The sequence below is a fragment of the Podarcis erhardii genome, assembly GCF_964252035.2.
Source record: "Podarcis erhardii genome assembly, chromosome: 3".
NCBI lineage: Eukaryota > Metazoa > Chordata > Lepidosauria > Squamata > Lacertidae > Podarcis > Podarcis erhardii.
In genome coordinates this window covers 65,688,547-65,715,734 of record NC_138507.1, presented here as the reverse complement: position 1 = coordinate 65,715,734, position 27,188 = coordinate 65,688,547, and the positions used below count along the sequence as shown (strand labels likewise).

Here is a 27,188-nt window from a genome sequence, read left to right as displayed (position 1 = left end):
TGTTCTCTCCTAACACTTCTCAGTATGAAGTAAGGGACTAAACGTACAAGCATATCTACTCAGAAGTGAGTACTTAAAGTAATTTGCTTATTTTTTGTCAAATTGTTATTGGGGTAAAGTGACATTTTTTGTTCATGTACTGATGTCAGATGAACAGATGGAAGCAAATGACAAAAACTACAACTGAGCCCATGATCACAGAAGCTCACATTTATGTGCTTTCATGTCCCTCAACTCTCACTAACACAATTGTGGGATCAAGAAAGAACCATTTATATGTGTGAACAGAACCTTCTGAAGAAACCTGTGAGGAAGGATTACTATGATCCAAATAAACTGAAGTAGATTAGATATTTCCCCTCCGGGGCAAATCCTCACTAGATAGTCACCTTCAAGAACAGATTTGGGTGGCTGCAGGAGGGAGTGAGAACTGCAACAAAAAAATGCCCCCCCATTCCACTGACAAAAGCATTTTCATCATCAGCTGAGTGACAGTGTTGGATACAACTCATTAGGTTTACATTTTGTACTATGCCTCTCTATATAAACCACTTTTCAGCTGATTCTGATAGGCGTGACACTGATAAATTTTGTAGTTACTACAAATAAAAAACAAATGTGATTGGTTGCACTCCCCTCTCTTCCACAAACCAAAGAAACGCACCCCGCAACGTTTTAGGCAAATCAGTCTGAGAACATGGTTGGTGGTTTAGCATAGTCTGCTTATTATTCTGGGATTGTGTTTTTATTGTTTTAAAAATGGGAGATAAACCACTCTGGTTACATTTTAAAATAAATACTAGAATATTATATATATAGTAATACTAGTAACAACAGACTGAAACTGTTCATCCAACATAAATACATAAATAAATAAGTAAGTAAATAAATAAATAAATAAATTAAAACAACAACAAAACAACAACAACAACATACCTATACCTGCAGGTCTCAGAAGGTGGCTAACATTTTTGCATATATTTATGTTTCTAAAACATACGTCATCCACTCGGTATGCTATTTATAAAGACATAGAAACAAAAGAAAAAACTCTGCAGACTAATGTGTTAACTAGATATGACAGGCAATAATTAAAGAATTAGTCTAAACAAAACTGTTCACTGCTGCAATTTCTGTGTGGGCACTGAAAATCTCTATGACATTTCTCCTTACAAATGCGTTAGACATGACAATCTGACAGAACCATGAATGTAAACACAAAAAGTGTGGTGACTAGGCAATATGAATTCTGAAGAACTACTGTAAAAGGATACAGAGAACCTATTTCAGCTGCAATGGCAACAACAGACATTTTACTACAGGTATGTCTGCTTCCCTTCAAATTGCACAAAATATATTACAGGAAAATTCTAGTCAAAGCAAACATCTAGAAAACAGTTTGTACTATTCATTCAAACTAAACCAATCAGCTAAGAAAACCAATTAAGTACCTTACATTTTACCAGCTGAATAGAGATGGCATAATTTGTTATCCAGATGACAAATAATAACGAACACATAATCTCTAGAAACTTCCAGATGAAAGAACTGGAAGGAAAGTGTGAAGGAGACATGGTAACCTCCACTAAGTGGCAACCTCAACATAGCACAAGGACATCACTACAGTAGTGCAAATTTTCTTTGGCTGCTATAGCATTGCTTCATGAGCAAAAGAGGGTTCCGGAGTAATCTCATTCTGTCCAGGAGACAAAACTCAGCGACAAGATTGCACTGCAAAAATCTCATTCACATTTCCAGTTCCAAATACATCATATAATAAATATGACCTTTTAAAAATACTATTCCTCATTAATGCATAACATACCCACCCACCCACCCCCCAACACAATCCAGAATCTTTGGGTATTTTTAGGAGGCAGGAACAAGCATAACAATAAAAGTATGAAAATGTACTTCTTGTGCAGATTAATGCAGGCAATCTCAACATTTGCAAAGTGGAAATAATTCACAAGACAATGTAATTTATACCATACTGGTTCCCTTCATTTCACTTTAACTTTCAATTAATTTAAAATAACAAAAGGAGATGCAAAAATGATACATGTGTTCTTCAGTGTACAAGGTTGTAATTAATATAACATCTGTTTCAAATTTATTATTATCTATTAACAAATAAATAATTTTACAGCTTTCTAATGTGTACCTCTTAAGCTTTAAATCATTTGACCATAACTAATAAGCAGTGTAGTGTCAGGAGTACTGTAACTACAACCTTAGACTGCAGTTTTGTGGAATGTAAATCATCATCACTTTTAATGCAAAAGCAACAGCAAATCTCTATAATTACTGGGTGCATTTGAATCACTTTTATGGTTACTGCTCAAGACCCATTAAAAATCCAAAACACTGCACTGCACAGGGTATAAAGCTGGAATTATGATGCAGTACAAGCTGTAATTGAAATCCATAAATTTCCTCACCAGTATTCAAACTTATTTTGATGCCAGGAATTGCTGTTGTGCAGAAATGACTTTGAAAACATTTACTTTGTCTTGCAAAGTGGTTGTGGCAGCAGGACTTTGGTGTTCTGAAGCTAAAAGTGTACAAATAACCTTGGTGATTTGTCTCTAAAGCTTATGTTTAACATGAGTGAGTTTGCTCAAGCAGCAGCAATGCAGAAATTATATCAATTGGCGGAAGCAAGAGGGGGAGTGCTATTCATGCTCCAAAGTCTTTTCTATGCTGCAATTCAAAAAAAGTAATGATAAGTTTTGTCTAAATTTTGAACAAAAACATGAAAACTTCAAGACATAATTCAGTACAAGACATAATTTAATAGTTAAACACTCACTTGTTAGATGGTAAACAGCTAAAAACCTGAGAGTCAGGTTTCACAAGCTGGCTTGTCTAGTTTTTCCTATACCAATTTGCTCTTGAAATATTTGCTCTCTATTGTAAATACTCTGCTTAAAATCCCCCTCCTTTGCTCCACAGATGACGATGATGATGAAGATGATGATGATTACAAAATACATATTGTTCATATTGAAGTAGTCCCAGTGCTTTTTTTCTAGAAAATGGTGCTGGTACTGCAGGCTCTTGTACAAAATATATTATTGGGTGGTTGGGTGGGTTTCTCCCAATTTAGTTGGATTATGCACTCATATCCAATGACATACTTTCTAACTAGACACAAAACATTACTATGAGAATGCAAAATTCAATATGAGGTATGTAGGTGCAGCTTTTGTACATAATAGTATTTAATTCATGATGATTTAAAGAGATTTAGGGGTGTGTTGTTCCCCTGTGCACCACTACTAGTTCCAAGCAAGCCTCTTACAGGTGGAGAAGTGACAGGCTCAAAGGGGCACTCAGTACACCTCAGGGCAACTATCTACAGTGGTACCTCAGGTTAAATATGCTTCAGGTTACAGACTCTGCTAACCCAGAAATACAGTAGTGCCTCGCAAGACGAAATTAATCCGTTCCGTGAGGCTCTTCATATAGCGGTTTTTTCATCTTGTGAAGCAAGCCCACTGACATCTTAGCGGATTACCGCTATTAGCGGTTTAGCGGCTTTTAGCGGATCAGCTGATAAGCGGCTTATCAGCGGATCAGCTGATAAGCGGCTTAGAGGCTTAGGAAAAGGGGAAAAAAGGGAGGGAACCCGCAGGAACTCGCAAGACATTTCGTCTTGCAAAGCAAGCCCATAGGGAAATTCGTTTTGCGAAGCACCTCCAAAACGGAAAACCCTTTCGTCTAGCGGGTTTTCCGTCTTGCGAGGCGTTCGTCTTGCAGGGCACCACTGTAGTACCTCGGGTTAAGAACTCTGCTTCAGGATGAGAACAGAAATCGTGCTCCAGCAGCAGGAGGCCCCATCAGCTAAAGTGGTGCTTCAGGTTAAGAACAGTTTCAGGTTAAGAACGGGCCTCCGGAACGAATTAAGTACTTAACCCAAGGTACCACTGTAATTCTCTGGCACCTCCAGTACTTACTTGAGAGCAAGACCTGTGTCAGAATTTAATATGAACTGCTGAACACCTAAGCTTGAAATGGACAGCTCAAGCCAAAAATTAAAACTTTTGAACAAGGGGAATGCCCTGAGTACGTGTGCAGGGAGTTGATTTCTAAAAAGATAGGAGGTGTCAGGAGCTTGCATATCTGTGGAAGTGTTTTCCTCTGATTCCTGTCCTGAGGGAGGAGACATGACTGCTCAGCTGCAAGCGGTGGTGGTGGTGGGGGAAGCACTCTACGTGTGCCCAGAGGCATGCTGCTCTTTTCCAACACCAGCATTATTCTGGTATTTTGCTTTGTGGGCACCACCTCTTTTGTTGAATTTATGCTGTTATAACACAGGTAAAGAAGTTCCAAATAGAATATAATTGTGATGATTTTATCTATAAATGTATATTTTCTTATTGGTGAAGAGTGGATAAGCAGCATTTGAAGGGCAGTCTATTCAAAGGTTAAAATTAGAAAGAAGAGGAAGAAAATGCAGAAAGGTATTAGCTGGCTGGCAAAATGCAAAGAACAAATTATGTGTTCTGGCACAAAGTGTCAGTGAAGGATTTAGTGGCAAATATTACTTTGGACATCGCAGAAGACGTTCACGGTGCAGAAATCAGTGCTGGTGCAATGTAGAGATATTCTGAGATATGTCTCTACACTCCGTAGGGATTGTGATATTGGAGGCCACTGGCATGTAAGGTAGGCATAGCAAAGCCTGGGTATGCACACTGACTGTGCAATGGCTACTTCATTCTATTTCTTGAGCAAGTGGAGAATCCAGCTGGAAAATAGCAGTTTCTGGATCTGCTCAAGAAATGCCTCTGTTCCAGTCAGAATTCTGAATTCCAGCCCAGATAACAACAACAACAACAACAATTATTTATACCCTGCCCATCTGGCTGAGTTTCACCAGCCACACTGGGCGGCTCCCTGTGGGAATGTTGAGGGTGGCAGGAGAGGATATATTGATTGTTAATATCCTTCCTAACTTGGGCTAGCAAGTTTCTTCACTTAGCTTCTTACGCAGCAGGAAACTGGTTGCAGACTCGTGCGAGCCTCTTAAGACAATAAACAATTCAATCTGGCTTGGCCAGATTGAGATATGTTCTATTATTCCTGGTAAGACCCCTATTATTCTTTTATCCTAAAAGAATAAAGACACAACAGTCTTATTCCTAAGTAACAAAAAGTAGTTTTACTCATGATCAGGCAGAGCAAGCTTTAGGCTTAAAGTTACAAGCATGTACAAACAGGTTTACCCCATATGGGAGATAACCTGGGGAATCAGTCCAGGTGAATCAGGAAGTTCACAGGATGAAAAAGATTATTGAAGAGAGGGAGGTGGCTGTGTGACTTGGCCTTTTACCAGGTCTGGAAAGGTCATGCCCACCTACTAGTCACATGCAAGGAAGGATGCTCCAGGCCAGGAGGAACAGGAAGTTTCAACTGGCTGGACCTAAAATTCCCTTGCATGTCCACTCTAGCAAAATAAGGAATGTTGTATTTGACTGCTCCCAGTGGATTACATCCCACACTCCCAACAGAATTAAAAACACAATAAAACATCAAACGTTAAAAACCTCCCTAGACGGGGCTGCCTTCAGATGTCTTCTAAAATTCAGAAAGTTCCAACTGGGGTGGAATGTGACATCATCCTTATGAAACATGCTCATTCAAATAAATCTGTTCTTATGTTCTGCCTCAATCCACTCAGCTACTACCACACCATATGGTTTGGATGACAAAGTGAACTGTGGTCATCATCCAGGCAGATGCTCTACAATGTACAATCTACATCCATAAACCTGGTTGTGAATAAGTGGATTTGCAATCATGATTCCATGATCTGGGATGCCACCTTATCCAGGAACCAATTCTGTCCACCTCTGTTGAAGATTTTCTCTTAGACAAACTAATGCTGGCTGCAAGTTTATGTAGGACTCCAAATGGAGAATCATTTTGTCAAAAGGGCCAAATATCTGATTTACTACACATACGCACCCTTTTATAATAAGCTATATTTCAGTCATTTCCAGTACTCTAAATAGTATTACACATCATTGCTCATATGTCAATAGTTGAATTTTATAGTCTTAGTTGTTAATAGATTGCTTGCTCCTGAAGAAGGATCCTGTGTTTCAAAACATATTGAGCTGTAATGGATTCCTAATACTTCTGAGAAAAAGGTTTCTTCTATTTCTGTTCTTTGTTTTCTGTACCCTTCCTCCTTTTTTGTACTTCACATATTCTACAACAATCCTAACCAGGGATGTGGGGAAAAAGTAAGTGTCTATGAAGACTAGAGGAGATTTATTGTGCCTTTTGATACTTTAAATTTCACATGAAGAAATATGTCACCTGCTTCAGGCGCAGAAAACTAATAAGCTAAAGCAGGGATGACATTATTCCTTCCCAGCTTAAGATAAGAAGAATATCTAGAGGAAAAAGTTACCCAGTGGCAGCAACTGCTAATAAGGATATTATCTACCAGGCTTTTATTTTCAGATTTTTCTTCTAGGTTCATTCTCAGAACTTACACATTTCCTCAGTTATTTTAACATTTTCATTTTCTTTGTCATCAAAAAGAGAAACAGAGAAACAAATGCTGGGTGGAGTACAAAGCTATAAATTGAAAACATGCCATGTTAGAGATTTTTTTCACGTGCAATTAAATTGGAATTAAATGGGGAGAACTTAGAATGTTAGATGAAATCAGGTTTCCTGTATCAGCAAAACATTCCTAGTTCCTGTAATATAAAGTAAATCAATTCCAAATGGTAAGAACTCTATCTCCTTTTAGGGCCTGGTTATGCAACCAGTTCCTCTGAGATAACTGGTTTTGCTTCAATTTGGTGGTGGTGATCAGAGTCAGAAGTGACTTGGGAGAAAAATATCTCAGTCTAGTTCAGAGCCTGATTCAGTTGACTTCAGAGAAGTGACAGTGTAAACAGTGTAGACCGGGGGTCGAGGTTCGACACTCTCCAGATACTGTTGGGCTCCAACTCTAGCCTGCATGGCCAGTGATCTGGGATGACAGGAGTGGTAGTCTAGCAACATCTGAATGGCCACAGGTACCCTGTCCCTGGTGTAGACAATACTTTGATCATTACTGAGGGTATCTAGAAGTAAATGAAGTAAAGATCTATTCTATGGCAGATATATTCTACAGTGGTACCTCGGGTTACATACGCTTCAGGTTACAGACTCTGCTAACCCAGAAATAGTGCTTCAGGTTAAGAACTTTGCTTCAGGATGAGAACAGAAATTGTGCTCCAGCGGTATGGCAGCAGCAGGAAGCCACATTAGTTAAAGTGATGCTTCAGGTTAAGAACAGTTTCAGGTTAAGAACGGACCTCCGGAACGAATTAAGTACTTAACCTGAGGTACCACTGTATATCTATAGCAGTATCTTTTTATACCCATCCTACTGCTGTTTGTCACTCTCTCTCTCTCTAGTGAATTGGAATCATGACAACTGTAGTTTTGTGAGTGATCAGAAATCCCTAACAGAAAATTCTCACAGTCCCCAAAACTCTGCAGTTTTCATCATTCTCTAAAGATAAGCATTAAACTGCCATAAAACTTTAGACATATTAAGCATAGATATGCTGTCCCAGAAAACATAATGACATTGAACAGTGGTGTTTTCCTCAAATAATATTAGACCCTAGACTTAGGGATTCCTTGCCCATTTGGACAAGAACTAATGATTCAGCAAAGCAAACCTAGGATAGACTTTAGCTTTGAAGTCCTCACAGAATTTACAAATAAGCCATAAAGCAGCAATAACCATTCATTTAAAAGAAATAATAAAGGTATACCTAAAAAATCAGGGGATACAGTTGTCCTTTCAAAGCTCATCTCAAATGAAATGTAAAGTTGAATAACTGTATTCAGTAAGGTAAAGGTAAAGGGACCCCTGACCATTAGGTTCAGTCGTGGCCGACTCTGGGGTTGCGGCGCTCATCTCGCTTTATTGACCGAGGGAGCCGACGGTCATGTGGCCAGGATGACTAAGCCGCTTCTGGCGAACCAGAGCAGCGCACGGAAACGCCGTTTACCTTTCCACCAGAGCGGTACCTATTTATCTACTTGCACTTTGATGTGCTTTCAAACTGCTAGGTTGGCAGGAGCAGGGACCGAGCAATGGGAGCTCACCCCATCGCGGGGATTCGAACCGTCAACCTTCTGATCGGCAGGCCCTAGGCTCTGTGATTTAACCCACAGCGCCACCCGCATCCCACTGTATTCAGTAGCATATGCCAAATGTATTCCCCAAATACACATGCAGGATACCTGATGACATATAAATCCACTTATTGCTAAATAATAAACTTGAAATGGAACTCCTCTCAGAGATAATTTTATAAGAGGACATTAATGTTTCTAGCCTAGTCTAAAGGTGAAATGTTGTTAATATAAGGAATTGCAACATCTCATGTCAGCAGTAACTTTATCATTTATACATACGTACATTTTGAAGCATTAAGAGCTCTTTCATTTTTTTTTAAAAAAACCCTCTTCTTAAGAAAGCAATCGAAATAGCATAAAATATATAACTGACAAGTATAATTATTCTTCATACTACTGCTTCACCTTCTGATCATTTTCTCTCATGGAAGAAAAACTATCCCCTGAGGATTTTATTATACCCTTTTGCTACATATATGAGCATGAATTTGACCTTGGAAACTGGGACACTCCATCAGACTTATATTTTAAGGGTTTTCTATAGCTTCAGAATTTGTCTGTGTAGAAGTCGTTTTAATGGGTGAGATCCAATTCAATTTTACTGCCTCTTTCTTGTGGCAAAGCTGGATTACTGTATAATTTTTAGACTGCAAGGAAAATAGTTTATTTCAACTTCTGCCTCTTCTTCCTTAATCCCCCAGGACTAGGTCTTTTGGTTTTAGAACTATTTTAAAAAGAACCATTTAAAATGATCTTTTCTTGAATGTTCTTCCCTGGTCCTACTAAGAAAATGCTATATTTGCTCATATTGGGGAAGGAGGAAAGAAGGACAGAGGAGTTTTGGCTGGACATACACAAAGGAAGAAGATGAGGGAATCCCCCTTTACCAGTACAAAAAAGTTAGTTCAGAACCACCCTATATTACTAAATTGGTGTTCTGTTTAAAAACTAACATAACATGGCAAATGAAAGCTCTACATCACTATTGTAGCTTGAGTCATACACATTGCCTCTAATTGTTGTAGGAGCCATACAACAAGCTAAGGGCCTGTGCCTTGGCCCTGTATACCTGAAGGAGCCTCTCCACCCCCATCATTCAGCCCAGAGAGCCAGCACTGGGGGCCTTCTGGCAGCTCCCTCACAGTGAGGCAGAGGGCCTTCTTGGTAGTGGAGCCCACCCTGTGGAACACCCTACTATCAGATGTTGAGGAGATATGTATACAACCTTTAGAAGACATCTGAAGGCAGCCCTGTATAGGGAGGTTTTTAATGTTATGCTATGTTTTTATATATGTTGGAAGCTGCCCAGAGTGGCTGGGACAATCCAGTCAGATAGGCAGGGTACAAATAAAATCATCATCATGAGTTCAGAGTGAACTATGATGTACATAAGGATTTTTGTTCAGAACTGCAGCAGCTCCAGAGCAGGGTAATGACAGGCCTGGAAATTGAGGAACAGTTCAAAGTGCTGGGTGCATTTAGCCTGGAGAAGAGAAAAAAGGTGGCATACCAATCTTTGAATTGCTTTGAAGGATCGCCATGAAAAGGGTGCAGAAGACTTATTGTGTACTGCTCCAAAGGGCAGGACTAGAACCAGTGGGTAGAAATTGTAGTGATACAAATTTGGCTAAGTATTAGGAGAAAGTTCCATACAGTAAAAGCTGTTAGACCAGGCTTCCTCAACCTCGGCCCTCCAGATGTTTTGAGACTACAATTCCCATTATCCCGTCCACTGGTCCTGCTAGCTAGGGATCATGGGAGTTGTAGGCCAAAAACATTTGGAAGGCCAAGGTTGAGGAAACCTGTGTTAGACAGTCGGGTGGACTACTAGTGCCTCAGAAGCTGGTGGGCTCTCCTTCATCAGAGGTCTTTAAGCAGAGGCTGGATGGTCATTCGCCACAGATGCTGCAGTTGCATCCTGCAACGCATCCTGAACTGAGCAAGGGAGATTGGAATGGACCTGATCTTCCCCTCTTCCTGCAAGGCTCATTTTTCAAGTTAAAAAATGTGTGCCAAATATGTTTATACATTTAACCTATCATCTGTTTTGATAAAAAGACATAGGTTAGTGTCTTTGGTCCATGCTACAAAAGATAGACCAGACAAGTAATATGTTCTTCATTAATTTAGCACATTATGTCCTTTCTCTCATCTGGGAATAACTGCTACAGTACTATTCATGTCTTCCAGACATACAGAGGACAATGTAAAGAATGGGGTTTTTACTATAAAAGATAGTCCACGGAGCCAAGATAATATATTGTAATGACAGCATTTCAACCTTATTTGCCAACAGTGTCACTAAAGCTCTAGTGTACAGGCAAAGTGGCAGATCTGGGAGTGTTTTACACATCCAGCACATTCTGCTGCAGAGTAGGTCTTAAAATAGAACACCTCTGCTAAACATAGTACTGCCATGATGTTTTAATAAATGGGAATCTCTACAGAGTACACAATCTCCACAATTTGTCAAGATGAGTATATCAATGTATGATGTAGCATTATCCAAGTGAAAAAGATTGACCTAGTTATGCTATTTTAAAAATAGCTACCTAATTTAAACTGACCAAGCAAAGGGAATTTCAGACTTGAAATTAATTCTTCATTCTTCATTCTTCAGTCTCACTCTCACTAAGTGCTCTAGGGAGCATGGCAACACTATCTAGTGGTGCACAAAACAAATCCTGCTAGTGATTGTAATGTTTGTGATTCTAGAAAAACGCCACAAAACATATGCCTTGCATATTTTGAAAAGAATCTATTAGCCACTGACCAACTTTCATGGTGCCTACAGGAAAATTCAGTTCAAAAAGCAAATAGAGCCAATAAGCAAATGATACAGAAACCTGAAATTGAGAATTGGGTGCGCCATTCCCCCCCCCCTTTAGAAACACATTTAAGGGCAAAACACTTCTAAGTGCCTTCACTTCAGCTTTTATTTTCAAAAGCATATCACAAAGTTCTCTCTGTGTTTGTGGTGGCAGATTTCCAGTGGAATAGTGAATAGGATAATATCTTGTTAGAGAGTCAGTACACATGAACTATTTCATTAATTAACTTCAACTCTCAGCAACTGCAAGTTGAGAACACCAAAGCACCATCAACTGTGGGATGCCCCAACAATCCTACACATCAAAAACCTATATAAGAAGGCTCACAAGTATTTGTGGTTGAAATTCTCATCTCTGAATACTAGATATAAAGTATTTTGGTTTTCTGTTGCAGATTGGTTTGGTTGTAGGAAATAGAATTCCTAAAACTAATGAATCTGGCATGGCATCTGTGATCAGTGCAAGCCAACAAAGTTTTTAATGACAAGTGATAGGTTTATTATTATTATTATTATTATTATTATTATTATTATTATTAATTTATACCCTGCCCATCTGGCTGAGTTTCCCCAGCCACTCTGTAATGTAAATGAAATGCCTAAATATTGAAAAATATCTGAACTTATCATAAATATAGTGTAGCTGTGTCTCCTAGATGCCCCTCCCCCAGTGGACTCCAAATGTTGGTCACAGAACCAGACATTATAGTAGAGATTTTAATAGCTCCTATTAAACTGTTGCACCCTTTCACAACCGGAAGCCTTCCAGGTATTGTGAACCACAACTCCCACCAGCCCACCCAGCATAACCAATGGTCAGGGATGATGGGAGTTGTAACCCAGCAGCGTTTGGTTGAGGAGGGCTGCTACGGGTTTTTAAAATTTGTATGGATATATGAGAGCCGGCTTATGGCAAAGAGCAGGCTAACTTACAGAAGAAATACAGTAGCCAAAATTAGATACCAAGACAGAGACACACATTATAGCTTCTTCCCATTAAGCTTTTCAGGTTCTTCTGTGTCATACACTGTATCTCAATTCCTAAAATATATTCATGGAAAGATTTTTGCAAAACTGATGGAAACCAAGTAGCATGCCACAGAATTAGGAACTCTTTACTTGGTTCTTTACAGTATACATACCCCATGGGTAGACAAACTAAGGCAAGGGGGCCGGATCTGGCCCAATCGCCTTCTAAATTCAGTCTGCGGACGGTCCGGGAATCAGCGTGTTTTTACATGAGTAGAATGTGCCCTTTTATTTAAAATGCATCTCTGAGTTATTTGTGGGGCATAGGAATTCGTTCTCTCTTTTTTTCCCCCCTTTCTAAAATATAGTCCAGCTCACCACATGGTCTGAGGGACAGTGGACCAGCCCCCTGCTGAAAAAGTTTGCTGACCCCTGACATACCCTCTCAGGGTCCTCATCACTGAACCAGCATCAGACTCAATAATTTTGGAGTGTAACTAAGAAGCTTTCAAAGGCTATTGTAAAGCCTAGCTATGCCAATCAATATTGTAAAAATTAGTTCAATAAATAAATAGCATGCAAGTACTGGTTGCTTGCTTTCTTCAGATTTTTTGTTTATGCAATATACAGTTGGATTTAAATATGGTACAGGAATTAAATCCAATGCAGAGTGTGCAGAGTGCTATATTTAAATAAAGTATATATACAAAGAGGAAGGAATATGGTTATTTAAAGGTATCTAGTGGGAATGTCTGAAGCTATTTTTAGCTTTGTAAACACTGCTAGCATTTTCCTAGAAAATATTGTGTTACTATTTATGCACAGCTGCTTTTGTCAATGGAAAGACTTCCCAAGATACATTTGAGAACATGAAATACTTGTATCTGGGCCAACTCCCAAAGAAATTTCACATTCAGCCACAGAAAAGGTTAACACTAAATTCTGCATAGCAGTGTACTTGAATTTTTCTTTTACTTAGAGGAAACAATGAAAGTTTTATATTTTTGTCCACGTTTTAAGTCAACCATTTTAATGTACTGTTGACAGCAGCTACAAATACATCTAAGATTTTATCTCTGAAAAAAATGTATTTTATATAAACTAGGAGTGGGGAACCTATAGCCCTCCAGGGGTTTTTGGACAATGGTACCTGACTTATACCAAGTCAGGCTGCTGGCCCATCCAGCTCAGTCTACAATGACTGACAGGAGTTCTCCAAGATTTCAGGCAGGGGACGTACCCAGCCCTAGCTGGAGATGCTGGGGACTGAACTAGGGACCTTCTGCATGCAAAGCAGATCTTCTACTACTGAGTTGCAGCCCTACAACACTGTACAAACTTGAGAAGGAGGAAGATGGTAGCCAGTGCCACCTACTGAACTGGTTATAAGGGCTAGCTGAAAACAGACTAAGGATAACGAGTCTTTGTCCCATTTGCCCTAATGGACTAGCCTCCACTTATGCAAGTAAGTGCCAAAAGGGTCAGCTGTTTGGATTTGTTTTCATGCTTTTGTGTTTATTTGCATGTGTCTTCAGTTTTATCATTTAAGGTCTAAATATAGTTCAGTGTGTGCTCTCAAAGTTACCTAATCATCAGAATTTATTGAACAATGTTGTGAATGTAACTGAATTTTTACATACTCCTCAATTTTAGTTTTATAAGATCTCTCCACAGTAGGTAGTGATATGTCCATTGATTTATGTTTACTGTGGCCAAACAAATCATAATTATTAAGATGAGGTGTTTTTAAAATGTGTGCTTCTGATTTAGCTACTTCATTTTGCCCATACAGTACTATGAACAATTCTCCATGGAACAAAAATTGAATAACGTTCCTCAAGAAAGGGTCAGGTCAGGTCATTTATTTCAATTAGAAGCACTAATGAAATTTCACTAAACTATTAGATACCAGTTAGTCCTTATATAAGATAAATAGAATGCTTAATTCCTCTTGACATGTCCCACAGTTATGCAACCCTGAATTTCAGATATGGCCATTAAAACCCCCAAATTCTATTCAGTTTGAATAATTTTTCAGACATTTTAGTAATCCTTTATTAGCTGTATAATTAATAATTCATTAGCTGTGCAGATTCCTATCACTGCTACTTTTCAGATACAATATGGAATAGCATGCTTTGATCTAGAATGAAATTGAGCTCACTATACCTAGGCGGTTGATTGGTGAAGTTCATTACCAACCCCATCTTTTGTCTCTAAAATGAAAATTTATATATAGCATTCTTAATACTAAATTTTCTAGAGAAAGATATCCGTTTTCATTTCATCTGGACAGCCATGAAGTGTAATTCTTATTTCACTGGCAATCTTCTTTTCCATGTCTTATGCAAAAGAAGTCACAGCCGTAAAATTTACTGCACACAAATGTTGTGAGCCCATTCTGTACCCATGTCCTACTTGTTCATGGAATGCTAGACCCTATCAACTCACTTAGTTACAGTGGTACCTCGGGTTACATACGCTTCAGGTTACAGACTCCGCTAACCCAGAAATAGTGCTTCAGGTTAAGAACTTTGCTTCAGGATGAGAACAGAAATCGTGCTCCGGCGGCGCGGCAGCAGCGGGAGGCCCCATTAGCTAAAGTGGTGCTTCAGGTTAAGAACAGTTTCAGGTTAAGTACGGACCTCCGGAATGAATTAAGTACTTAACCCGAGGTACCACTTGAGAAGGAGGAAGATGGTAGTAGAGTCCTGCCACAGCCCAAGCTTGATGCCATGTGAAGCCCAACAGAATGGAGAAAAAAAGCTTCCCATGGAACCCTGCGCAGTAAATAAGAAGTGATAAAACAATAAAAACACTTTAAGAACAATTCCAATACAGATGCAAAATGGGAAACTTAAAGTCTTGTTGAAAGAGGAAGGTCCTCAGTAGGTACCAAAAAGACAACAGAGAACATGCCTAATAGTTAAAGGGAGGAAATTCCAAAAAGTAGGTGCGCCATGACAATGAAGACCCAATTCCTATTATATCGGAGTATCTTTCATACATCTTTGTCCCAAGCTGTATAGGGCTTTATATACCAAAACCAGCACCTTGAACCAAGTCAAAAAGGCTCTTTTTCTATTCCAAGTAAATACCATTTTGTCGCACCAGCAGCTGGCTTACAATGGTATATAGGGTTTGGATTTTTAAAAGGATTTTCATCTTATGGTTAACCCTAATTCTTATCTTTTCAGTAGCTTTATTTTGTTGTTTGTATGCCAGATGCATTTGGGGGTATGGAATAATTTGAATGAAACTAAACAGCAGTTATCAGGAATTATTATTCAATTATTTTCCCGAGGAACATCCTACACTAGGTCATTAATTGTACTTATTTCTTGCATTTATATCCTTCCTTTCCTCCAAAGAGAAAATCTTCTTAAATAATTTTCTTTTGGTTTCTTTCTTTCTTTGCCATATACAGCATTATGCCAGTTTAATTCCAAGGCTCATTCTTCTGGTTAAGATATTGCATTACCTGTTTTGAAAATGTAGAATAGCACATATGTGCTCCAACTGTAAACTGCTTGCATCCCAAGCGAGTACATGGAACTAACTTCCAGAGATTCCCTTTGTGCATACGTAAGTAACTTGATTTTCAAATGGCACTTTTAAATTTGAAGTACAGATATTTTTATCCTCTAAAAATGCTGAAAAGTTTATATGCATAAATACTGATTGGTTATTCATGTCATACATATAAGTGTGTTTAGTACAGTTTCAGATCCTACAATGTTAATGATTATGTGCTATGTAAATGAAAAGTTTGTTTTGTCATTCAGTTGCTACTTCCTAACTTCAGCAACATTCCCCTTTTATTTACAATACAAGAATCTGGTAAATGTGTATGGCAATAAAAATGCAGCATTTTGTTGGCTTTTTAACTGGTGCATACACAAGTCTTCTTCACTGAGTTACCATACCTAGAAAATACCACAATCCAGTGCAGAAATGGGAAGGAGCTAGTTGGGCTGTGTGTTAAAAACTGTTTTAGCATGTTCAAAAACTTTGGGGCAAAGAAAGAAACCCAACCAGGTATCAAAGCCTTAAGGCTACTTACCATGTTGCTTGTAGAAGATGTATTATTAACATTATGTCTTAAGGCATATGCAAATACAACCAAGAAATGAGACCATATCTATCACAGAGAGAATACTGACATGTAAGTTACAATTAGTAACATATTTTAAGTCACAGGTCCATGCAATGTGCAACCCAATGCACCCATATCTCAAATTACAAACCATGTACATGCAGCAAGGCAGCTGGATCATGTCTAGGGGCACATGAGTAGCCTAGAGCCAATCTCATGATCGACTACTATTTAGATGCAGTCTTCATATATTACATAAGAGTCTAAAAGCTGCATTCCCAAATGTCACAGTAAATGTAGGTAAAGGTAAAGGGACCCCTGACCATTAGGTCCAGTTGTGGCCGACTCTGGGGTTGCGGCGCTCATCTCGCTTTATTGGCCGAGGGAGCCGGCGTACAGCTTCCTGGTCATGCGGCCAGGATGACTAAGCCACTTCTGGCAAACCAGAGCAGAGCATGGAAACACCGTTTACCTTCCCGCCGGAGTGGTACCAATTTATCTACTTGCACTTTTGAGGTGCTTTTGAACTGCTAGGTTGGCAGGAGCAGGGGCCGAGCAACGGGAACTCACCCTGTCGTGGGGATTCAAACTGCTAACCTTCTGATCGGCAAGTACTAGGCTCTGTGGTTTAACCCACAGCACCACTCATGTCCCTCACAGTAAATGTATATGCATACAAACTACACACAGAGATTTGTGAATATGTGTTTTATTGAAAAAAGGAATATGAAAAACAGGTCCTACAATAGGTCTACTTTCCTTAAAGACCTGCATTTACATCAAGTGAATGCAGGTTGTACTAGGCATGGTGCAATGCATTAACACAGAACAAACAATTGTGTGCTCTAAATCAGGGGAGGGTAATCTGTGCCCCTACAGATATCTATAAAATCTAGTGCAGCTGATCTCAGTGAGGTGCAGCTGATCCCAGTGAGATACAGCACTGTCAACAAGTCCCATTTACAAAGGAATTATTGGAAATTCACTTTAAGCTCCTGATGGTTGCTCTGATGCAACCATGTCCTTCATGATCTTAGGTGTGAGGCAGGTGGGCATGATTTTCAGAGAAAGTCTTCACAGGCCAATTCGGGACCCATGTGGTCCACAAATTCTCCATTCCTGAATGATATAATGGATTCCAGCATGCAGCTACCAGTAACCCATTTCTACTTATACTTGGTGGTCCCAGGCACCTGTCTCTACCCACTACTGCTTCCCTAGCTTCACTTTGGCCTCCTACAGATTCAGGCCCCCTGTCATCTCTACCTGCCGTTCCTAAGCAAATGCACTACAGAGAAGAAGAAATAGTCCTCCCCAATTGCAGCTGAAGCACTAAACTACAATAAGTAACTTTTCAGAGGCTCTTTAACATGCAACTTCTATATGCAGCTAATCAGAGGTGTCTGGCCACAGGTAAAAATTATCCCATTTATTGGGGCCTCTAAAGAACATTGTAACTACGGGATCTATTTCATTGACCAGATTGAGCCTCTCAGCACCGTATCTGCAACATAGAAAGAATAATGATACTGTCTCAGCTACCTTACAGGGATGTTGTAAGTTATACTGAGAAAGTATGTGAAGCACTCAAGTGCTTTGAAGACATGAAATGTGAGATATCAGCACAACACACTGTTTTCAAATATTAGAAACAATAGAGCCAAAGAATACAGTATATGTTGATACATTTAAGCTGATATATGAAATTGTTATATCTCCTTGCCGGGGAGCTACGTTTAAGCGAAATACTCCTTGTTTTATCCAGCAGACCACACATAACTGTAAACTCTGCACAAGTGGAGTAAGGGTTGTCTTACAGTGTGAGTTCATTTCTCCTATATGAAGCTATAGAGGACCAAAACTGCAAAAGTCACAATCTTTCTCTAATTTTCTGGATACTGCCCAGTTGCTTTATCACTATCATATATAAGGAAATCAGTGGAAAAAGCATTCATTTGAAAGTCACAAACTTGAAATTGCAAAGAACTTTATATTCTCTAACCATAACAGCGAGATGTCATCAAGGAAGCAGCCAGTTTATCTCTACAGCGAGAATTTCCGAGACCACAATAATTTTTGTTTCAATAGAAGGACTGCATTTCTGTTTTTAAATAAACTTTCAGGGACAGTTTGCTTCTTGTGGCTTTGTCTTAAACATACTTACTTAAAATATAAAATAAAATCAGCCTTACACCAGATTTATTTGCCATTTATTTGCAGAGGACAGAAATTCACACACTGTCTTTGCCAATTATATTATACTTCCAGTCCACTGAATGTGGTTTGCTGCTGCTGCTGTCAGAAGTTACTTACTGACAAAACCAATCTATGCAACGATATCATGGAACACAAGAAAAGACTTTGTTCCATAGCCACTGTATTTTTAAATGCCATTATACATGATACCCTATTCCTACTTGAGTGACATAGTTTGCAGTGTCATAAAAGTATCCTGATAACTGCTCTGGCTAATTTTCAAGTCTTTCCTCTGACAACTTCTAAAAATTAGGAGGTTAGGTTTTTGCATGTGTGTGCACATGCAACTATTATTTTGCATTAAATTCTGACACACATTTGACAACCAGCATGGCTCCTACCTGACACCTCATTTGATCAACAGCTTTCATAATATGAAATAGCCAGCATTTCCAATAGCATATCTCCATTGGGTGCACCATTGTTTTATAGGCTGACACTATGATTTGCCCCTCCCTTTAAAAATTGTATTTCCAGATGCATTCATTTATCCATTTGCATTTAGAACTGTTTTTGCTGCAAGTTGGCCAGTCATCATCCACTATACTGTCCATGATGACTGTGAAAAATATTTTTGTGAGCTAAAAGGCTAAGAGAAGCTTACACTATTATTGCATTACAGAGACCAGATTACAGATACCAATTTCACCTGTCATCCATATAAACCAATTTTGCAGTGAAAATAAATTAGTTTGAAGTTTCTGCATAACCCAGTTCTGATAATCAGGAAACCCTATTATGCTGTTGTCTACTTCTCTTGCAAAAGCATGATTTTCAAAAAGGCAAAGAATTCAAGGCAATTACTGAACTCAGTGGAAAACTTGCAGGTGTTGGCATTTGTCTTTAAAATCATTAAAGCACGTATCAGCTATTACTAGTCTCAGTGTCTCCTCGGACATTTAACATTGACCTCTTCCCTCACAAAAGGTGGATTATAACACTTTAGCTATGTACACTTCCTTGGGAATAAGAGTTACTGGATTTAGTATCACTTCTGAGTGAGCATGGATAGGATGTACTGCAAGTTCCAGGAGCAGCTGAAAATCCATAGTACAACTTTGTGTTTTAGAGGAGTCCTTCAGAATGCCAAATAAGTATGTCCTACAATATATTTTTCCTTGATTTCATTAATTAGTTTCAAACTTCAATAAATGTTTGGATCCTGCACCCTTACCATCGCATGGAATTAAAAAAAAAAATATCTTGCAGGCTTTTACCAGACACATTTCCCACCACCAAGAACTAAATAGAAACAAGAAATGCATCACCATTAACTGTCACCTTGTTTCACAAGTATTCCAAGAAGCACTAAACCAAAAAGTAATCTAAGCAGTATAATAAGACCTACATACATACAGTACTAAACAACGCTCCTCTCAAGTTCTGTCACCAAACTTCACACAGTAGAAAACTTCTAGCCTGCTTTAAAACACTACAACTCCACCCCCATTCATCATGCCCACAGATTTTCCAGCAGCTTGAGAACAAGGGTAATACAAATCCCACTTTCAAACTCCAGACAAACTTCCAACATGCAAACTCAAGTCAGTGAGTAAGCAAAAAAAGTTCTAGTTAACTCTTTGCAAAATGTGCGATCTGTGATATTAAGAGTGAAAAAGTGCAAGAGAACTCCTTTAAAATGAAAAGACATACAGCCAGAGCTGGTCGAAAACATTTTGAGATGAACCACACCATGGCACCCTCCACAGCCTCTTTAGTGAGATGGAGGTGAAGCTGTAGAATAATTTTTGCTTTGTCTGAAAAAAAAATTACAAAAGCAAACTTCCATATCAACGAAAAGAAAAGAACTCACACTGAAACTCACCTACAGGTGGTACCTAACACCAAGGAAACTAGCGCTAATACACCCAGGAACCTCACCAAAATGCTGGAGAGGGTGCACCTCCACAGGCACATACCTCCACATGTGGTGGGAGTGTCCCAAAATTCAACTATTCTGGACAACAGCCATACAAGAAATATGTAAAATAACTAAGCAAGTAATAGACATCACCCCAGAATTGGCCCTACTAAACATCTTCCAAGACAACAATGCCCATTTACACCACAAAGAACTCATAACCCACCTGCTCTCAGCAGCCAGAAACATCATAACCAGACACTGGAGAGACCTGTCAGGAGTAAGCATGGACCAATGGTACCAAATAGTATGGGAAACAGCCCTACTAGAAAAATTAACTAATAAACTGAAACTGACACGGGGACAAACAGAAGAAGACGCCTTCACCCCGGTATGGCTCCCCTTTATCACATACACAGCCCAACAGGACAATGACAATAATCCACCAACAGCATACAAATCAATATGGCTAACCTGATCCAAAACACCCACCCACCTCACTCACACACGAAAACAAAGATCACCACAGCCAATCACAAACAAACAATCACACCCTAAGCCAACCCCAACCTCTCTCACCACCAAAGGAACACAAGTGAACAACACAAGCAACGCTGACACCAAACTACATACATTAAGCATAATAGAAACACCGCTACCCCACCCCACCCCCATCCATCCTCCCTCTCCCCACCCCCCCTTTCTTTTTTCTTTCTGTTTTCTTCTCCCCCTAATGCCTCAACAAATGAAACGGATTTGTAAAAATGTTACATGGAAGAAGAAGGAAAAAAAAAAAAATACGAGGCACTACACTTCTGTAAAACAAGAAAATCCTTAATAAAAAAAAAAAAAACAAGTCCTCCTGCCCTAGAATGCAAAATGACCACCTTTGCATTGCATGGTGCCTTGCAGTATGCACACATAATTATACAGTGTGTACACACAGATATAAAATGTATCCAATATCCAATTATGAGATTAATTTTACAGAGACCCTGTGACAGCAACCCTATGCACACTTACCTGAACATATGTCTGATTAAGCATGCAAAAGTTTCTGCTGTGAATCCTAGACTGCAATGAAGCAACTTTTGGATACTAATGAATTTACCAATTTTTATATTAGTTGAGATAGTACTCAACTACTGTGTGTAACAGTAATCAAGTCAAGAGTACATTCCTAAGACTCTCTACTCAGAAGTAAGCTGCAGTGAATTTAATTAGACTCACTCATAAGTAACTTAAGTATAGGATTGTAGCCTCAAGCTACAGCTCTATGCATACTTACATAGCAGTAAACCTCAATTAGCAGAGTTGTCATTTACTAAATAAACATGGATGGGTTGGGTTTCTCATTATGAAATGAGAGATCTGTCCCCTCCCCTAACACAATTCAAATAAGGAACCGCTCTTTAAAGTACATATGGCACTTAACAGGAAAGTCTATCAGCCATGCTCTCCGTTCAACATGGAGATTACGACAATGGACTGTATGTGCATTTGAATGGTAGAACAAAGTTTTAAAATGTTATGTGTACTCACATTTGCCATATAAAGTAAGGTATCATTTATATGAATTCCTGCCTATAGATTTTCCTTTTCTAGCTGTCCAGTCACAACTACACTGTCTGAGATGTTTCAGTTGTATTATTTCCACAGCCTGCCTGCCACTTTCACCCAGTGGGCTGGGGTGAAGCATGAACAATAACCAGGAAATCTCTTCCCCAAACGAAGTTGTCAGTTTACTTTGTATGTTCAGCATTAAAGCGCGGGCGCTCTTCTCCCTCGTCTATCTACCATTACAAGTCAACCTCCATTATATCCTGGGGGGGGGGAGGCGGGGGGCGGAACAAGGAAGTAGAAGACCAGAAGGCACACGTGTTTTTGTCCTCTTTATCAACTCCCTCCGTTTCTTGCTCATTAGCTGCCAGAAAGGGAGCGTCATTTGTAGCCCTTCTCTCTGTAGCCTGTTGCTTCTCTCCCCAGCGCCCCGCCCAGAGACACGGAGCTGAACTCTCCTTTGCTGCTTGAATTTGTTCAGCGGCACCTCTCGCTACTTCAGCTGCACACTTGCACCACCAGCAGCATCAGCGCCACTCTCCCAGCGCATCATGCCTGCCCCCCTTTTGCCTCAACTGCCGCTTCCTGCTCCACCCGGGCGGCTGCCGAGGCGCGCTGCTCGACTCGAAGAGCGCGGGGAGGAAGACGGTGGTCCAGGGCGAGTCAAGGAGCGCGCTTCTGCAGCCACCGGGGTCGTGGAATAGCAGGAGAAGACTGCGGCGCTGGGGGCACCTGTGAGCATGGTGGTGCTGGACAGTGGTGTTGCTGCTGCTCCTGGCGAGGCAGCAGGAGGGGGGGGGGCACTTTGAAAGCAGACACTTCCTCACGCCACAAGGACGACAGCAGGGCAGCCGCCGCTGAACAGATTCAAACCATCGAGGCGGCACCGATGGCTGGTTATTCGCCGCTGCCTGGGGGTAGACGGGAGGCTCTGTCCAGCTGGCTACTATTGCCACTTGTTACGGCGGGCGCCCAGCGGTGAACAGCAGGCGCGTCGCGGGTATGTGGCAGCGGCAGTACAGCCGCGCTCCCGCAACTTGCCGCCTGAGGCAACCGTCTTCTCTTGCCTAAAGAGCCGGCCGGCCCTGGGTGCAACTGCAGCAGGGCGCTTACCTTGTTGGAGTAGGGGGGTTTGCTGAGGTTGATCCCATCCCGGATGAGTTTGTCCCTGATCATGATTTTCAGTTTGAGCTTGGGGTAGGTCATCAGCTCCAGGCTGCGGGTCCCCACTCTCCTAGGGAGCCCCTTTTTGTTCCCCTGAGGATGGCGGGGTTTAGGAAGTGGCTCCTTCCAAGCCTTGGCCTCGTACTGCTCCACTAGGTGGCTGGTATAGATCTCTGGCGAGGGCGAGCTGGGCTGGGGCGGCTGAGGCTCCAGGGTGAAGTAAAGCCCGGCGGTGGTCTCGTCTTCCTCCCTCAGCCTCTGCACGGCTTCGTGAAGCCGGCGCCTGTGCTGTGGCAGCGAGACCCCGATGGCGTCCAGGTCCGGGTCCCCGATCTGCTTGCACACCTCCAGGTCGTCATAGCCGTTATCCACAAAGGACTCCGCGTACTGAGAGAGCTTCAGGGTCTTCAGCCACTCGTAGACTATGTTGGCGCACATGATGGCTGGAGGCTGGAAGGAGAAATCAGCAACAAACTGCAACTTCGCAGGACTCCAGCAGCTCCCTTGGCGGAAAAATAAACCCCCAGGGAAAAAAATCCAGATGCAACAGACATCCGTGGAGAGAAAACAGCGAAGCCCTCGGTCAGCAAAACACCATCCCCGGGGAGAGACGAAACGTTAAATCCCAAAGCAGCAGCAACAGCAACAGCGGCAGCAGCAGCAGCCCTGAGGCGACTCGCCTGCTAAGCCCACCTTCTGGCTGCAGTCGCTCTCCTCCAAGCCACCAAACCTGGAAACCTCTGGCTCTCAGGAGGGCTCCCTTGAGCGGCCCCCCATCCCCCAGAGCTCTCTGCCCGGTCCCATCTCCCGAGCGCGCGCCAGTGACTGCCTCTCTGCCCGTCTCTCGTGTCGCTGCCTCCCCTCGGCTTGGCTTTTGTTTCCCCCTCCTGTGGCTTTTATGGCTTTGGCAGTTCCTTTCCCCTCGTCAGTCTCACCTGCCTCTGCCCCTCTGCCCGGAACGACGCCGTGGACTGGCTGACGAGGTTGGGTGCGCGCCTGGATTTTAATCTCGCCCCGTGTGAAGGTGGGGAGGGAGGACCCCAGCACGCTCTCCCGGCGCGTGCGGCAGCCTCGCCGCCTTCTGTGCCTTGGCGTCAGCCGGAGGGGGGAAACAGAACACGCTGCCCTTAGCCCTCGCTTCGTCCTCCGGCTCGCAGGTCCACCCAGCCCGCCACACTTCGCCAAGCCTCTGACGAGTCATCCGCCCTGCTTCTCCCTCAGGGAAAGAAGGCGGCGAGCAACTGACATTCGCGGTACCTCACCGAGTGAAGCCCAGAAATTCAACAGTTTCCCAGGCTCCCGCCTTTCCTGCGTTTAATAATGTCTCACCTGAAGCCTTGGGAGAGGGAGGAAGGCGTTTTCCTCAGCGGCGACAAGTCTCATTCTTAAGTATTTGAAAAAAGTGTGCTTAAGACTGCCACTTTTATTTTGAAGGAAGAGCAGCCAATCAGCAGCTGTTGCTCGTGAGGAGAGGAACCGTAAACAGCTGTTTCTCTCCCCTTTTCCCTGCCTTGTAGCAGCAGCTAGGAAAGAATGGCGGGAAGCACCCCTCAGACCTCCCCGGCGGGGCTTCTCGCTCTGCGCTCTGGCTGCTCACGGGGTCGGAGGGAGGGGCAAGGGTGGGAAAGCAGGCAGCTGCTCCCGCTCCTAATTCCTTTCACCTGCCCACCTTTTCATGGCGGATTGGCCCCACAGGGCTGCAGAGGGTAACCAGAAGCAGCCACCTCTGTCCACTCTCTTCAGGTGGTGCACTACAGGCGATGGCCGTGGTCAGCTGCCTGAGACAAAGGGCAAAATGGAGTTGCCAAGAAGAGTGGCTGCTGCATCTTTACTTCAAGGCAAAGACAGCATTTTCTGCCAAAGGCAAACTATGTAGTACACACTTGCTACGGCGGGAGCACCAGCACTCCTGAGCACCTGTCACCTGAGGTAGCCGCCTCATTCTGTATAGTGCTAGGGCCAACCCTGCAGGACAAGCCGCTTCTTTCTCACTCTCACCTTTGAGAGGCACCATTGTGGGAACTGGGGCTGACTGTGCCCAATCCTCCCCACCATACCGCCCAGTGAAAGAGTGAACAGAAGAAGTGAACAGGAAAAGATCATGGCCTGCCTCCTGCCCTGCCCCAGTAGCAGCCTCCTCCTTTTGCTGGCTAGGCTCCAGATGACTCCACAGGGTGAAACCTTTCTGTACTATTCAAAGAGAAAGGATGTGTGAGTGAGGAGAGCAAGCGGCAACCATCCTTTGATAGAGCTGGTAGAGATGTTGGAGAACCCTCAAATGGTTCTCCAATGCTGCAGGCCTTCAATATACATGCCACTAAGTAGAATAATAGCATAACCACCCCACCCCACTCACCATCCCCCCTCCTCCTCTTCCCCTTCTTCCTAATTGATTAAACCAATTCATGAACCAAGAAATTATATATTGACCACTAATAATGAAACATATGTTATAGATATTTTTCCACATTTATTATGCTATTTTTGTGATATACAAATGACATGAGAAAACTTGGTATACTTATTTGTACTGTATAACATTATTCTTGTTTATAAAACCCAATTACTCATACACACACATGCCAAGGCTGCATCAAATGGGCCAGCTCAGGACTTCATGGCCTCCATGAGAACCACAGGGTTTCCTCAGTACATCAATGGTCCTACACATGTAGCTGGCTGGGCATACTCTCAACTTGGCCTTCATGTCAGAGCAGATTCATAATACTGTGTTGACTGGCAGGCTCACTGTAATGTAATGGTTGGAACATAACCTGGTGAGATTTGGACTAAATGTAGCTACCCTGGTGTGCAAGAGTGGGGAACCCTTTTGGACAGAGATGATTTGGCCACTGCACTCCATACTCTGGTAACTTCCAGATTGGATTATTGCAATGCACTCTATGTCAGACTGCCTTTGATGATTACCCAGAAACTTCAGTTGGTGCAAAATGCAGCAGCCAGAGTATTGTTTGGGATTTCATTTACATCTCATATAACCCATTTTAAAAAACTTGGACTGGTTGACAGTTCATTTCTGGACCCAATTCAAAGTGTTCATGTTAAGTGTTTAAAGCCCAAAATGAACAGAGGCCCCAAATATCTGAAAGACTACCCCATTCCCTACAGACCCTCTTGGGTGCTGAGATAGACAGAGGGAGCCCTCTAAGTAGTATCCCTACCTTCAAAGACTCAGGGGGTCAGGGAATGGGAAAGCACATTCTCTACCGTAGCCCCTAAGCTGCGGAATTACCTCTGCACAGAGGTGAGTCTGGCACCTTTATTACACAGCTTTTGATAAATGCTGAAGGCACACCTCTTTACCCTAGGTTTTGTCACTCAAAATGTATATTCAGTGGTGGAGCGTATGCCTGTGCTACCTGGGGTGGGTGGGATGGGCCCCCAAGAGGGGTGTGCCGCATAGAGCGCCCTCCCCTGTGCCACAGTTCAGGGTAGGAGAGGGGCGGGGAAGCTGCTGCTCTCCTCCTGCTCTCTGCCACCGGATCAGGCCTGACCCAGCAGCGGAGGTTGAGCTGCTGAGGCTGGGTGCGTCTCACCGTGGCTGAGGTGGGATGCTCTCTGCCGCTGGGTCAAAAGTGACCTGGCAGCAGAGCTGCTGCCGCTGGGTGCAAGGTGTGCAGTCCTCCAGGGTTTCAGAAAGGAGTCTCACCCACCGCTACCTGGAGACACCAGGAATTGAAACTGGGATCTTTTGAATGTAAAACATATGCTCTATCCACTGAGTTAGAACCCTTCCCAGCCCATCATTGCTGAGTGATCGCTCAACCCTTGCACAGTAGCTTGGATTCAATGCATACTGTCAGAGCTGCCTCTAGGTCTCAGCTCACAGAGGACCAACGCCAGGCTGATGTTACATACAAAAGTCTTTATTGAAGTTTAATTTCCATTTCAAAGCCAGAGCGTGCAGCCCTACGTCTAGACTCTAGATCGGCGAAGTCCCGTCTGAGTCTCCGCCCCTTCCACACCAGTTTAAGATCCTAGCCCTGCTCCACCTCCTGCGCTGCTCTCTTCTCCTCTGGGTCCTCCTGCCCTCTGGGGCATTGCCCTTTCTGGACTCTTCCGACGCTGAGTCGCTTAGCTCCTCCCCCTGCCTCCGGCGTGCTTTAGGACCCGGTTCCCAATCCTCACTCTCTGCTGTCCCGCGCTCCTGTACATTTGAACTTGCTTCTCGCGCCAACCCAGTGACCTTTCTCCTAACCGTTACACTACTTCTATCACTGCTTCCCTCTTCCGTGACACTGGCCGGATCTGACCTCCCTTCCGTTGTC

At 42.2% G+C, this 27,188-nt stretch overlaps 1 protein-coding gene and 1 long non-coding RNA gene across 3 annotated transcripts in view; one reads left to right on the top strand and one right to left on the bottom strand.

The window, feature by feature from the left end:
* The window catches only part of SASH1 (SAM and SH3 domain containing 1), a gene marked incomplete at its 3' end in the record, with an annotated part of 506,774 nt that extends 483,254 nt beyond the window's left edge, over positions 1 to 23,520 (bottom strand). Inside the window, exon 1 of one of the 2 annotated variants that reach the window (XM_081854312.1) lies at positions 22,849 to 23,520. In XM_081854312.1, the coding sequence (XP_081710438.1) occupies positions 22,849 to 23,337 (489 nt within the window). In that variant the 5' untranslated portion in view covers positions 23,338 to 23,520. The remainder of the gene's footprint in view (positions 1 to 22,848) is intronic. The other variant, XM_081854314.1, reaches the window with a different exon arrangement.
* Positions 1 to 27,188, top strand: part of LOC309337680 — a 318,963-nt gene that overhangs the window by 191,146 nt on the left and 100,629 nt on the right. The gene's annotated exons all lie outside the window — the stretch shown is intronic.